The sequence below is a fragment of the Coregonus clupeaformis genome, unplaced genomic scaffold (assembly GCF_020615455.1).
Source record: "Coregonus clupeaformis isolate EN_2021a unplaced genomic scaffold, ASM2061545v1 scaf0002, whole genome shotgun sequence".
NCBI lineage: Eukaryota > Metazoa > Chordata > Actinopteri > Salmoniformes > Salmonidae > Coregonus > Coregonus clupeaformis.
The window spans coordinates 207,471-220,000 of NW_025533457.1; the positions used below are offsets into that span (position 1 = coordinate 207,471).

The 12,530-nt window shown below is 44.9% G+C and overlaps 1 protein-coding gene across 1 annotated transcript in view; it reads right to left on the reverse strand.

Moving 5' to 3' along the window:
• The window catches only part of LOC121587209 (PDZ domain-containing protein 2), a 246,977-nt gene that overhangs the window by 98,754 nt on the left and 135,693 nt on the right, over positions 1–12,530 (reverse strand). Inside the window, exon 6 of the mRNA XM_045212254.1 lies at positions 4,005–4,137. Coding sequence (XP_045068189.1) covers positions 4,005–4,137 — 133 coding nt within the window. The remainder of the gene's footprint in view (positions 1–4,004; positions 4,138–12,530) is intronic.

A 12,530-nucleotide genomic window follows, 5' to 3' on the forward strand; every position in this document is an offset into this window, starting at 1 on the left:
AACACACTACCACCCTTCCACTACCACACTACAACCCTTCCACTAGCACACTACAACCCTTCCACTAGCACACTACAACCCTTCCACTAACACACTACAACCCTTCCACTAACACACTACAACCCTTCCACTAGCACACTACAACCCTTCCACTAACACACTACAACCCTTCCACTACCACACTACCACCCTTCCACTACCACACTACAACCCTTCCACTAGCACACTACAACCCTTCCACTAACACACTACAACCCTTCCACTAACACACTACAACCCTTCCACTAACACACTACAACCCTTCCACTAACACACTACAACCCTTCCACTAACACACTACAACCCTTCCACTAGCACACTACAACCCTTCCACTAACACACTACAACCCTTCCACTAGCACACTACAACCCTTCCACTAACACACTACAACCCTTCCACTAACACACTACAACCCTTCCACTAGCACACTACAACCCTTCCACTAGCACACTACAACCCTTCCACTACCACACTACCACCCTTCCACTACCACACTACAACCCTTCCACTAGCACACTACAACCCTTCCACTAACACACTACAACCCTTCCACTGCAAACGTTGAAAGAACCTACGGTACAATGCTCAAACAATACATTATACAATGTTGAGACAACATAGATACAAAAACGTATTGTACAATGTTGAGACAAGGTATTGTACACGGTTGAGATGTGGATGTGGACTGCAGTGTGAGGGAATGGCAGAGGCAGTGTGAGGGAATGGCAGAGGCAGTGTGAGGGAATGGCAGAGGCAGTGTGAGGGAATGGCAGAGGCAGTGTGAGGGAATGGCAGAGGCAGTGTGAGGGAATGGCAGAGGCAGTGTGAGGGAATGGCAGAGGCAGTGTGAGGGAATGGCAGAGGCAGTGTGAGGGAATGGCAGAGGCAGTGTGAGGGAATGGCAGAGGCAGTGTGAGGGAATGGCAGAGGCATTGTGAGGGATTGGCAGAGGCAGTGTGAGGGAATGGCAGAGGCAGTGTGAGGGAATGGCAGAGGCAGTGTGAGGGAATGGCAGAGGCAGTGTGAGGGAATGGCAGAGGCAGTGTGAGGGAATGGCAGAGGCAGTGTGAGGGAATGGCAGAGGCAGTGTGAGGGAATGGCAGAGGCAGTGTGAGGGAATGGCAGAGGCAGTGTGAGGGAATGGCAGAGGCAGTGTGAGGGAATGGCAGAGGCAGTGTGAGGGAATGGCAGAGGCAGTGTGAGGGAATGGCAGAGGCTCGTCTCATAGGGGCTGTTCCAGACTACTGTCATGGTGGGCTGGTCTGTTCTAGTGCTTTGACAGTCGCCGAAGCATCAGCCAGGTGGATGCTACACTTTGACAGTGTATGATCCAGCCTACCTACGGAGGAGGAGGAGGAGGAGGAGGAGGAGGAGGAGGAGGAGACAACGTGCCTGATGAAGAGCTCCAGGCCTGTCTACTATTATCTGACTGACTTTTCTCCCTGCCTGTCTGTATCATAGATGCTCAAGCTGCTGCCACCTACAACCTTTCTGTACTGCTTCAAGACATCTGAAGCTGTGGAAGACCATCAACAATGAACTGCCAGATCCCACATTTGTATTTTTTTATTTTTTTGCAAAGTGACTTTGAGATGATTGATTGTAATGAAAAAGCGCTATAATAACATAAATATATTATTGACTGCTGAAACCCTATCGTATGTGTTGGTTACTAGCCCTCTCCTTCCGTAACGACACATTCACATACAAATTCCCGTGAGATGGTAGGCGGTTGCAACCTTGCATAACGGTAAAGGGCCAAAGGCCACGCCCTCTCATGTAAATCGAACAGATTGGTGGTGCTATAACATTTACATGTTTAGTCATTTAGCAGACGCTCTTATCCAGAGCGACTTACAGGAGCAATTAGGGTTAAGTGCCTTGCTCAAGGGCACATCGACAGATTTCTCACCTAGTCGGCTCGGGGATTAGAACCAGCGACCGTTCGGGTACTGGCACAACGCTCTTAACCACTAAGCTACCTATAACAAGCGATTCAAAAAGAAAACTTTGAAAAGTCATGCCCCTCACGTTTGACCTAGAGTCATGAAATTCGGTAAATAGGTCCCTCTCCTCACAAGGAACACATTTGCATCTAGGACCCATAAGGTCTGGCATGATGGATTTTCCTCCATTTAGAATTTTGAGAAAAACACTTAAGAAGCTACTCCTCTGGCACCGAATGACCGATCTGCATGAAACTTGATATGTGGCATCTATGGACAACGTTTTCCCAACTCAATACTTTCCAGACTAGTACCTAAAACAACAATGACCAATAAGCATTAATGTGGGCGTGGTCTGGCATTTAAATGCATATATAAATCAGTCACGGGTATCCGTATTGTAACACCACATGTTCCAAACACTGTGAAGACTACATGCAAGCACATTCACATGGACCACACGGTGGCGCTATAACAAGCACATGTTTAAATCTCTTGATCTGTTTGACTCAAGAGTGATGAAATTTGGCACACATGCTCAGGGATATGAGTCCACCTAACCTGTAAAGTATAATTCCGTTTGGATCCATAGTCGCGCTGTTGGACAGTGAAAAACATTAATGCAAGCTCATTGGCTCACAGCGGCCATATTGTTTGAGCAAGAGTCCTAAAACATTTCAAGACGTGCATCCATAGATGCTATGTACCAAATGGTACATACCAGTGGTTCTGGAGAAGAAGACGTTTAAAGCAGTCAACGTCATTAGAAATAGTAAAAAATACATTAAAGCATACTGCATGATCAGTTAGATTTTTAGTTCAGAGCTTGAACCCCGGCATTGCTGCTTGCAGCTATATTTATTATTAGTATTATGTTGAAACAATGTATTGAAACAAGGTACATGTAAACATACTGCACCAGGCTAAATACTTAGTGTCTAGCCAGGGAATTAGTGTACCAAGTCCTAACATGCAAATGAGTGCACTTAGTGATTAGTGTCGGATTCTTCACATTTCTGCTTTTGTCCGCATTGATAATCTCTCCTTTTCCAGTTTCCTTTCCTGCTCTGCAGCTGTATATTGACATATCAGGTGTTCTGGTGTCGTCTGTTAGAACATGGAGCTTTTCTATGTCAATACTATATGAGTATATAATCAATATATATATATATATATCAATACAAATATGAGTATATAATCAATATATATATATATATCAATACAAATATGAGTATATAATCAATATATATATCAATACAAATATGAGTATATAATCAATATATATATCAATACAAATATGATCATATAATCAATATATATATATATATCAATACAAATATGAGTATATAATCAATATATATATCAATACAAATATGAGTATATAATCAATATATATGTCAATACAAATATGAGTATATAATCAATATATATATATCAATACAAATATGAGTATATAATCAATTTATATGTCAATACAAATATGAGTATATAATCAATATATATATATCAATACAAATATGAGTATATAATCAATATATATATATATATATATATATATATATATCAATACAAATATGAGTATATAATCAATATATATATATCAATACAAATATGAGTATATAATCAATTTATATGTCAATACAAATATGAGTATATAATCAATATATATATCAATGCAAATATGAGTATATAATCAATATATATATATCAATACAAATATGAGTATATAATCAATATATATATCAATACAAATATGAGTTGTTCTCCTTTACTTTGTTTGTGTGCGCGTGCGTGTGCGTGTGTCTGTGTGTGTGTGTGTGTGTGTGTCTGTGTGTGTGTGTCTGTGTGTGTGTGTGTGTGTGTGTGTGTGTGTGTGTGTGTGTGTGTGTGTGTGTGTGTGTGTGTGTGTGTGTGTGTGTGTGTCTGTGTGTGTGTGTGTGTGTGTGTGTGTGTGTGTGTGTGTGTGTGTGTGTGTGTGTGTGTGTGTGTGTGTGTGTGTGTGTGTGTGTGCTACTCACCCTGCTAGCGACGACCAGTTGTACCAGTCCAGCGGTGGAGCGTAGGACGTCTACAGCCTCTGAATGAGACAGGCCAACCAGAGACTGACCGTTGATCATCAGGAGCTCATCACCAGCCTTCAGGCGCCCGTCCCTAACACACACATACACATTTCACGGTAAAGTCTACATCTGTTGTATTCTGCTCATGTGACATATACAATGTTATATGATAGGACAAATACGCACACACGCACGCAAGCACGCGTGCACATACAAACATTTAATACTTTATTTGAAACCACAAATCACGCTTAATACTTATTTAGAATCCCCCCACACTCACACAGAAGCACTTACAAACTACAAAAGAGCATGAACAACATTTCACAGATTAGATGTTCCAGGATTAATTCGATAACATTGAGGAGTACACCACATCAGTCACCGGCTTCATTAATAAAAGCATCGACGACATCGTCCCCACAGTGACCATAGGTACATATCCTAAACAGAAGCCATGGATTACAGCTCTGACGCTCGTCGGATGTGGCAGGGCTTGTAAACTATCACGGATTACAAAGGGAAACCCAGCCGCGAGCTGCCCAGTGATTCGAGCCTACTAGACGAGCTATATGCCTTCTATGCTCGCTTCGAGGCAAGCAACACTGAACCATGCATGAGAGAACCAGCTGTTCCGAACAACTGTGTGATCACTCTCTCTGTAGCCGATGTGAGTAAGACCTTTAAGCAGGTTAACATTCACAAGGCTGCAGGGCCAGATTGATTATCAGGATGCGTACTCAGAGCATCTGACCAGCTGGCAAGTGTCTTCACTGACATTTTCAAACTCTCCCTGACCCAGTCTGTAATACATGTTTCAAGCAGACCACCATAGTCCCTGTGCCCAGGAAACGCCAAGGTAACCAGTCTAAATGACTATCGGCCCGTAGCACTCACGTCTGTAGCCATGAAATGCTTTGAAAGGCTGGTCATGGCTCACATCAACATTATCATCCCAGACACCCTGTACCCAGTACAATTTCCATACCACCCCAACAGATTCACAGATGATGCAATATCTATTGCACTCCACACTGCCTTTTCCCAACTGGACAAAAGGAACACCTATGTGAGAATGCTGTTCATTGACTACAGCTCAGCGTTCAACACTATAGTGCCCACAAAGCTCATCACTAAGCTAAGGACCCTGGGATTAAACACCTCCCTCTGCAATTGCATACTGGACTTTCTGACGGGCTGCCCACAGGTGGTGAGGGTCAGCAACAACACATCCGCCACGCTGACCCTCAACACGGGGGCTCCTCAGGGGTGCATGCTTACTCCCTGTTCACCCACGACTGCGTGGCCGCACACGACTCCTACACCATCATTATGTTTGCTGACGACACAACGGTGGTAGGCCTCAACACCGACGGCAATGAGTCAGCTTACAGAGAGGAGGTCAGAGACCTGGCAGTGTGACAACAACCTCTCCCTCAACGTCAGCAAGACAAAGGAGCTGATTGTGGACTACAGGAAACAAAGGGGCTGTAGTGGAGCGGGTCGAGAGCTTGAAGTTCCTCGGTGTCACTAAGGAAATAACATGGTCCACACACACCAACACAGTCGTGAAGAAGGCACGACAATGCCTGCTTCCCATCATGAGGCAGAAAAGATTTGGCATAGGCCCTCAGATCCTCAAAAAGTTATACAGCTGCACCATTGACAGCATCTTGACTGGCTGCATCACTGCTTGGTATGGCAACTGCTTGGCATCCGACAGAGGGTAGCGCGTACAGCCCAACACATCACTGGGGCCGAGCTTCCTGCCATCCAGAACCTCTATAACAGGAGGTGTCAGAGGAAGGCCCTAAAAATTGTCAAAGACTCCAGCCACCCAAGTCATAGACTGTTCTCTCTGCTACTGCATGGCAAGAGGTACCGATGCACCAAGTCTGGAACCAACAGGACCCTGAACAGCTTCTACCCCCAAGCCATAAGACTGCTAAATAGGTCATTAAATAGCTACGATTTTGTACGTTTGCCCACTGACAAAGACATGATCAGTCTATAATTTTAATGGTAGGTTTATTTGAACAGTGAGAGACAGAATAACAACAAAAAAATCCAGAAAAACACGTTAAAAATGTTATAAAATGATTTGCATTTTAATGAGGGAAATAAGTATTTGACCCCTCTGCAAAACATGACTTAGAACTTGTTGGCAATCACAGAGGTCAGACGTTTGCTGGCACTGCAGGATTTCAGTCCTTCACGGCGTAATGTGTTACCAATTGTTTTCTTGGTGACTATGGTCCCAGCTGCCTTGAGAGGATTGACAAGATCCTCCCGTGTATTTCTGGGCTGATTCCTCACCGTTCTCATGATCATTGCAACTCCACGAGGTGAGATCTTGCATGGAGCCCCAGGCCGAGGGAGATTGACAGTTATTTTGTGTTTCTTCCATTTGCGAATAATCGCACCAACTGTTGTCACCTTCTCACCAAGCTGCTTGGCAATGGTCTTGTAGCCCATTCCAGCCTTGTGTAGGTCTACAATCTTGTCCCTGACATCCTTGGAGAGCTCTTTGGTCTTGGCCATGGTGGAGAGTTTGGAATCTGATTGATTGATTACTTCTGTGGACAGGTGTCTTTTATACAGGTAACAAGTTAAGATTAGGAGCACTCCCTTTAAGAGTGTGCGCCTAATCTCAGCTCGTTACCTGTATAAAAGACACCTGGGTGTCACGGTTTCGGCCGAGACTGCTCCTCCTCCTTGTTCGGGCAGGCTTCGGCGGTCGTCGTCTTGGTACACCTGTTCATGTTTAGTGTTTATTATGTGTCCTATAAGTTCTCGTTGTGTGTATTGTTTTCTCCTGTCTGTTGGTGCTCTTCACCGTCGCACTTTTGTGTTCGAGTCGGTTTTGGTATTTTACGCACTATTGCGTATTGTTCGCCTCAGGGTTGTTGGACCCGTTTGTATTTGTTTCATTTCAGTAAAGTCAGGTTTGACTGAGCTCATGTGTCCTGCACTTGATTCCACACCACATTCGCATCAGAACCCTTGACACTGGGAGCCAGAAATCTTTCTGATTGAGAGGGGGTCAAATACTTATTTCCCTCATTAAAATGCAAATCAATTTATAACATTTTTGACATGCGTTTTTCTGGATGTTTTTGTTGTTATTCTGTCTCTCACTGTTCAAATATACCTACCATTAAAATTATAGACTGATCATTTCTTTGTGAGTGGGCAAACGTACAAAAATCAGCAGGGGATCAAATACTTTTTTCCCTCACTGTACCTGGATTATCTGCATAGAACCCCCTTTGTACTAACTCTTTTGACTCATCACATACAGTTGAAGTCGGAAGTTTACATACACCTTAGCCAAATACATTTAAACTCAGTTTTTCACAATTCCTGACATTTAATCCTAGTAAAAATTCCCTGTCTTAGGTCAGTTAGGATCACCACTTTATTTTAAGAATGTGAAATGTCAGAATAATAGTAGAGAGAATGATTTATTTCAGCTTTCATTTCTTTCATCACATTTCCAGTGGGTCAGAAGTTTACATACACTCAATTAGTATTTGGTAGCATTGCATTTAAATTGTTTAACTTGGGTCAAATGTTTTGGGTAGCCTTCCACAAGCTTCCAACAATAGGTTGGGTGAATTTTGGCCCATTCCTCCTGACAGAGCTGGTGTAACTGAGTCAGGTTTGTAGGCCTCCTTGCTCGCACACGCTTTTTCAGTTCTGCCCACAAATTCTCTATAGGATTGAGGTCAGGGCTTTGTGATGGCCACTCCAATACCTTGACTTTGTTGTCCTTAAGCCATTTTGTCACAACTTTGGAAGTATGCATGAGGTCATTGTCCATTTGGAAGACCCATTTGCGACCAAGCTTTAACTTGGCTTTAACCTGACTGATGTCTTGAGATGATGTGGATATATTGATATATTGAGATGATGTGGATATATTGAAGCAACATTTTCCTTCCTCATGATGCCATCTATTTTGTGAAGTGCACCAGTCCCTCCTGCAACAAAGCACCCCCACAACATGATGCTGCCACCCCCATGCTTCACGGTTGGGATGGTGTTCTTCGGCTTGCAAGCATTCCCCTTTTTCCTCCAAACATAACGATGGTCATTATGGCCAAACATCTCTATTTTTGTTTCTTCAGACCAGAGGACATTTCTCCAAAAAGTACTATCTTTGTCCCCCTATGCAGTTGCAAACCGTAGTCTGGCTTTTTTATGCCGGTTTTGGAGCAGTGGCTTCTTCCTTGCTGAGCGGCCTTTCAGGTTATGTCGATATAGGACTCGTTTTACTGTGGATATAGATACTTTTGTACCTGTTTCCTCCAGCATCTTCACAAGGTCCTTTGCTGTTGTTCTGGGATTGATTTGCACTTTTCGCACCAAAGTACGTTCATCTCTAGGAGATAGAACGCGTCTCCTTCCTGAGCGGTATGACGGCTGCGTGGTCCCATGGTGTTTATACTTGCGTACTATTGTTTGTACAGATGAACGTGGTACCTTCAGGTGTTTGGAAATTGCTCCGAAGGATTAACCAGACTAGTCAGTCTGTTAGCCATTCTGTTAGCTATTTAGCAGTCAGTCTGTTAGCCATTCTGTTAGCTATTTAGCAGTCAGTCTGTTAGCCATTCTGTTAGCTATTTAGCAGTCTTACGGCTTGGGGATAGAAGCTGTTCAGGAGCCTGTTGGTGTCAGACTTGTAGCTCAGGTACCACTTTCCGTGCAGAACCAGACAGAACAGTCTGTTCCCTGTAAATGGAACGACAGACCAGCCAGTGAAACACAGCCATTGTGGATGCTAAAGATATGAGTCATGTCTGCTGTGTGTGGCTATGTGTGTGTGTGTGTGTGTGGGGGGGTGGTTCCATCTCAAAGCTGGAAAGATATTAAGCAGAACGGACGCTGAGGAGAACAAGGTTAGAGCTGGCCTCTGTTAATAAGATCAGCTGGAGACCGCACACACACACACACACATGCACACGCAAACGCACACGCACTAGCACACACACACACACACACGCACTAGCACACGCACACACACACACACACACACACACACACACACACACACACACACACACACACACACAGTCTTGCACAACTAACCTTGAGGGGACACATAATTCAGTCCCATTCAAAATCCTATTTTCCCTAAACCCTAAAACTAACCCTAGCTCCCAAACCTAACCCCTAAACCTAATTCTAACCCTAACACTAATTCTAACCTTAAACCTAAACCCCCTAGAAATAGCATTTGACCTTGTGCGGACCAACAAAATGTCCCCAGTTGGTCCAATTTTTGTTTGTTTACTATGCTTGTGTGGACTTCAGGTCCCCACACGTAGAGTTAAATACGTCCACACAAACACATACGGGTTTGGAGCTCACAGAGAATATAATATTTGCAGCAATCATTTACCCCTTGTTGTGATTTTCTAAGCAAGCCCCAGAATAGGCCCGGGTGGACTCCTTTCTTATTTAGCTTCAACAGAACCCAGGGGGTCATTGAGAAGGTTTTAGGGAAATCAGTGATGTTAGTCCAAGTCAGAACTTGACAGGGGACAGTCTGATTCATACTATAGGATGGTAGAGTAGTAGTAGTAGTAATATAATGTATATACTATAGGGCCGACCCAAATCGTACTGTGCTGGTTTGGATATTTTCTTTTCACTTTTTCCTTCAAAGTCAAATGTGACAATTGTAGTCACCTACCTGATGGGAACAGGGGTCCACTGTATCAACCAATCGTCTGAGTAGGACGAGTAGCTGATTTAGGATCAGGGCCGCTTCTGTCTATGTAATCTCATTCAATGTAATCATGAAGGCTAAACTGATTCTAAATCAGCACTCCTACTCTGAGATCAAAATCAAATCAAATGTTATTTGTCACACGCACCGAATACAACAGGTGTAGACCTTACCGTAAAATGCTTACTTACAAGTCCTTAACCAACAATGCAGTTCAAGAAATAGAGGTAAAAAGTAACATAATAAAATAACAATAATGAGGCTATATACAGGGGGTACCGGTACCGAGTCAATGTGTGGGGGTACAGGTTAGTCTATGTAATAATGAGGCTATATACAGGGGGTACCGGTACCGAGTCAATGTGTGGGGGTACAGGTTAGTCTATGTAATAATGAGGCTATATACAGGGGGTACCGGTACCGAGTCAATGTGCAGGGGTACAGGTTAGTCAAGGTAATTACGAGGCTATATACAGGGGGTACCGGTATCGAGTCAATGTGTGGGGGTACAGGTTAGTCTAGGTAATAATGAGGCTATATACAGGGGGTACCGGTACCGAGTCAATGTGTGGGGGTACAGGTTAGTCTATGTAATAATGAGGCTATATACAGGGGGTACCGGTACCGAGTCAATGTGCGGGGGTACAGGTTAGTCAAGGTAATTACGAGGCTATATACAGGGGGTACCGGTATCGAGTCAATGTGAGGGGTACAGGTTAGTCTAGGTAATAATGAGGCTATATACAGGGGGTACCGGTACCGAGTCAATGTGTGGGGGTACAGGTTAGTCTAGGTAATAATGAGGCTATATACAGGGGGTACCGGTACCGAGTCAATGTGCAGGGGTACAGGTTAGTCTAGGTAATAACGAGGCTATATACAGGGGGTACCGGTACCGAGTCAATGTGCGGGGGTACAGGTTAGTCCAGGTAATAACGAGGCTATATACAGGGGGTACCGGTACTGAGTCAATGTGTGGGGGTACAGGTTAGTCTAGGTAATTTGTGCATGTAGGTAGGGGAAAAGTGACTATGCATAGATAATAAACAGCGAGTAGCAGCAGTGTAAAAACAAATGTAAATAGTCCGGGTGGCCATTTGATTAATTGTTCAGCAGTCTTATGGCTTGAGGGTAGAAGCTGTTAAGGAGCCTTTTGGACCTAGACTTGGCGCTCCGGTAGGAAGCTTGGTCCCAGTGATGTACTGGGCCGTACGCACTACCCTCTGACGCGCCTTTACGGTCGGATGCCAAGCAGTTGCCATACCAGGCAGTGATGCAATCGGTCAGGATGCTCTCGATGGTGCAGCTGTAGAACTTTTTGAGGATCTGGAGAACCATGGCAAATCTTTTCAGTCTCCTGAGGGGGAAAAGGTGTTGTCATGCCCTCTTCACGACTGTCTTGGTGTGTTTGGACCATGATAGTTTGTTGGTGATGTGGACACCAATGAACTTGAAACTCTCTACCCACTCCACTGCAGCCCCGTCGATGTGAATGGGGGCCTGTTCGGCCCTCCTTTCCCTGTAGTCCACGATCAGCTCCTTTGTCTTGGTCACGTTGAGGGAGATGATGTTGTCCTGGCACCACACATCCAGGTCTCTGACCTCCTCCCTATAGGCTGTCTCATCGTTGTCGGTGATCAGGCCTACCGCTGTTGTGTCGTAGGCTAACTTAATGATGGTGTTGGAGTCGTGCATGGACACGCAGTCGTGGGTGAACAGGGAGTACAGGAGGGGACTAACCACGCACCCCTGAGGGGCCCCGTGTTGAGGATCAGCGTGTGGGGATGTGTTGTTGCCTACCCTTACCACCTGGGGGCGGCCCATCAGGAAGTCCAGGATCCAGTTGCAGAGGGAGGTGTTTAGTCCCAGGGTCCTTAGCTTAGTGATGAGCTTTGTGGGCACTATAGTGTTGAACGCTGAGCTGTAGTCAATGAACAGCATTCTCACATAGGTGTTCCTTTTGTCCAGGTGGGAAAGGGAAGTGTGGAGTGCGATTGAGATTGTGTCATCTGTGGATCTGTTGGGGCGGTATGTGAATTGGAGTGGGTCTAGGGTTTCCGGAAAGATGCTGTTGATGTGAGCCATGACCAGCCTTTCAACGCACTTCATGGCCACCGACGTGAGTGCTACGGGGCAGTAGTCATTTAGGCAGGTTACCTTCTCTTTCTTGGGCACAGGGACTATGGTGGTCTGCTTGAAACATGTAGGTATTACAGACTCGGTCAGGGAGAGGTTGAAAATGTCAGTGAAGACACTTGCCAGTTGGTCTGCGCATACTCTGAGTACACGTCCTGGTAATCCGTCTGGCCCCGCGGCCTTGTGAATGTTGACCTGTTTAAAGGTCTTGCTCACATCGGCTATGGAGAGCGTGATCACACATTCGTCTGGAACAGCTGGTGCTCTCATGCATGGTTCAGTGTTGCTTGCCTTGAAGCGAGCATAAAAGGCATTTAGCTCGTCTGGTAGGCTCGCGTCACTGGGCAGCTCGCGGCTGGGTTTCCCTTTGTAGTCCGTAATAGTTTACAAGCCCTGCCACATCCGACGAGCGTCAGAGCCGGTGTAGTACGATCCAATCTTAGTCCTGTATTGACACTCTGCCTGTTTGATGGTTCATCTGAGGGCATTGCGAGATTTCTTATAAGCGTCCGGATTAGTGTCCCGCTCCTTGAAAGCAGCAGCTCTAGCCTTTAGCTCGATGCGGATGTTGCCTGTAATCCATGGCTTCTGGTTGGGATATGTACGTATGATCA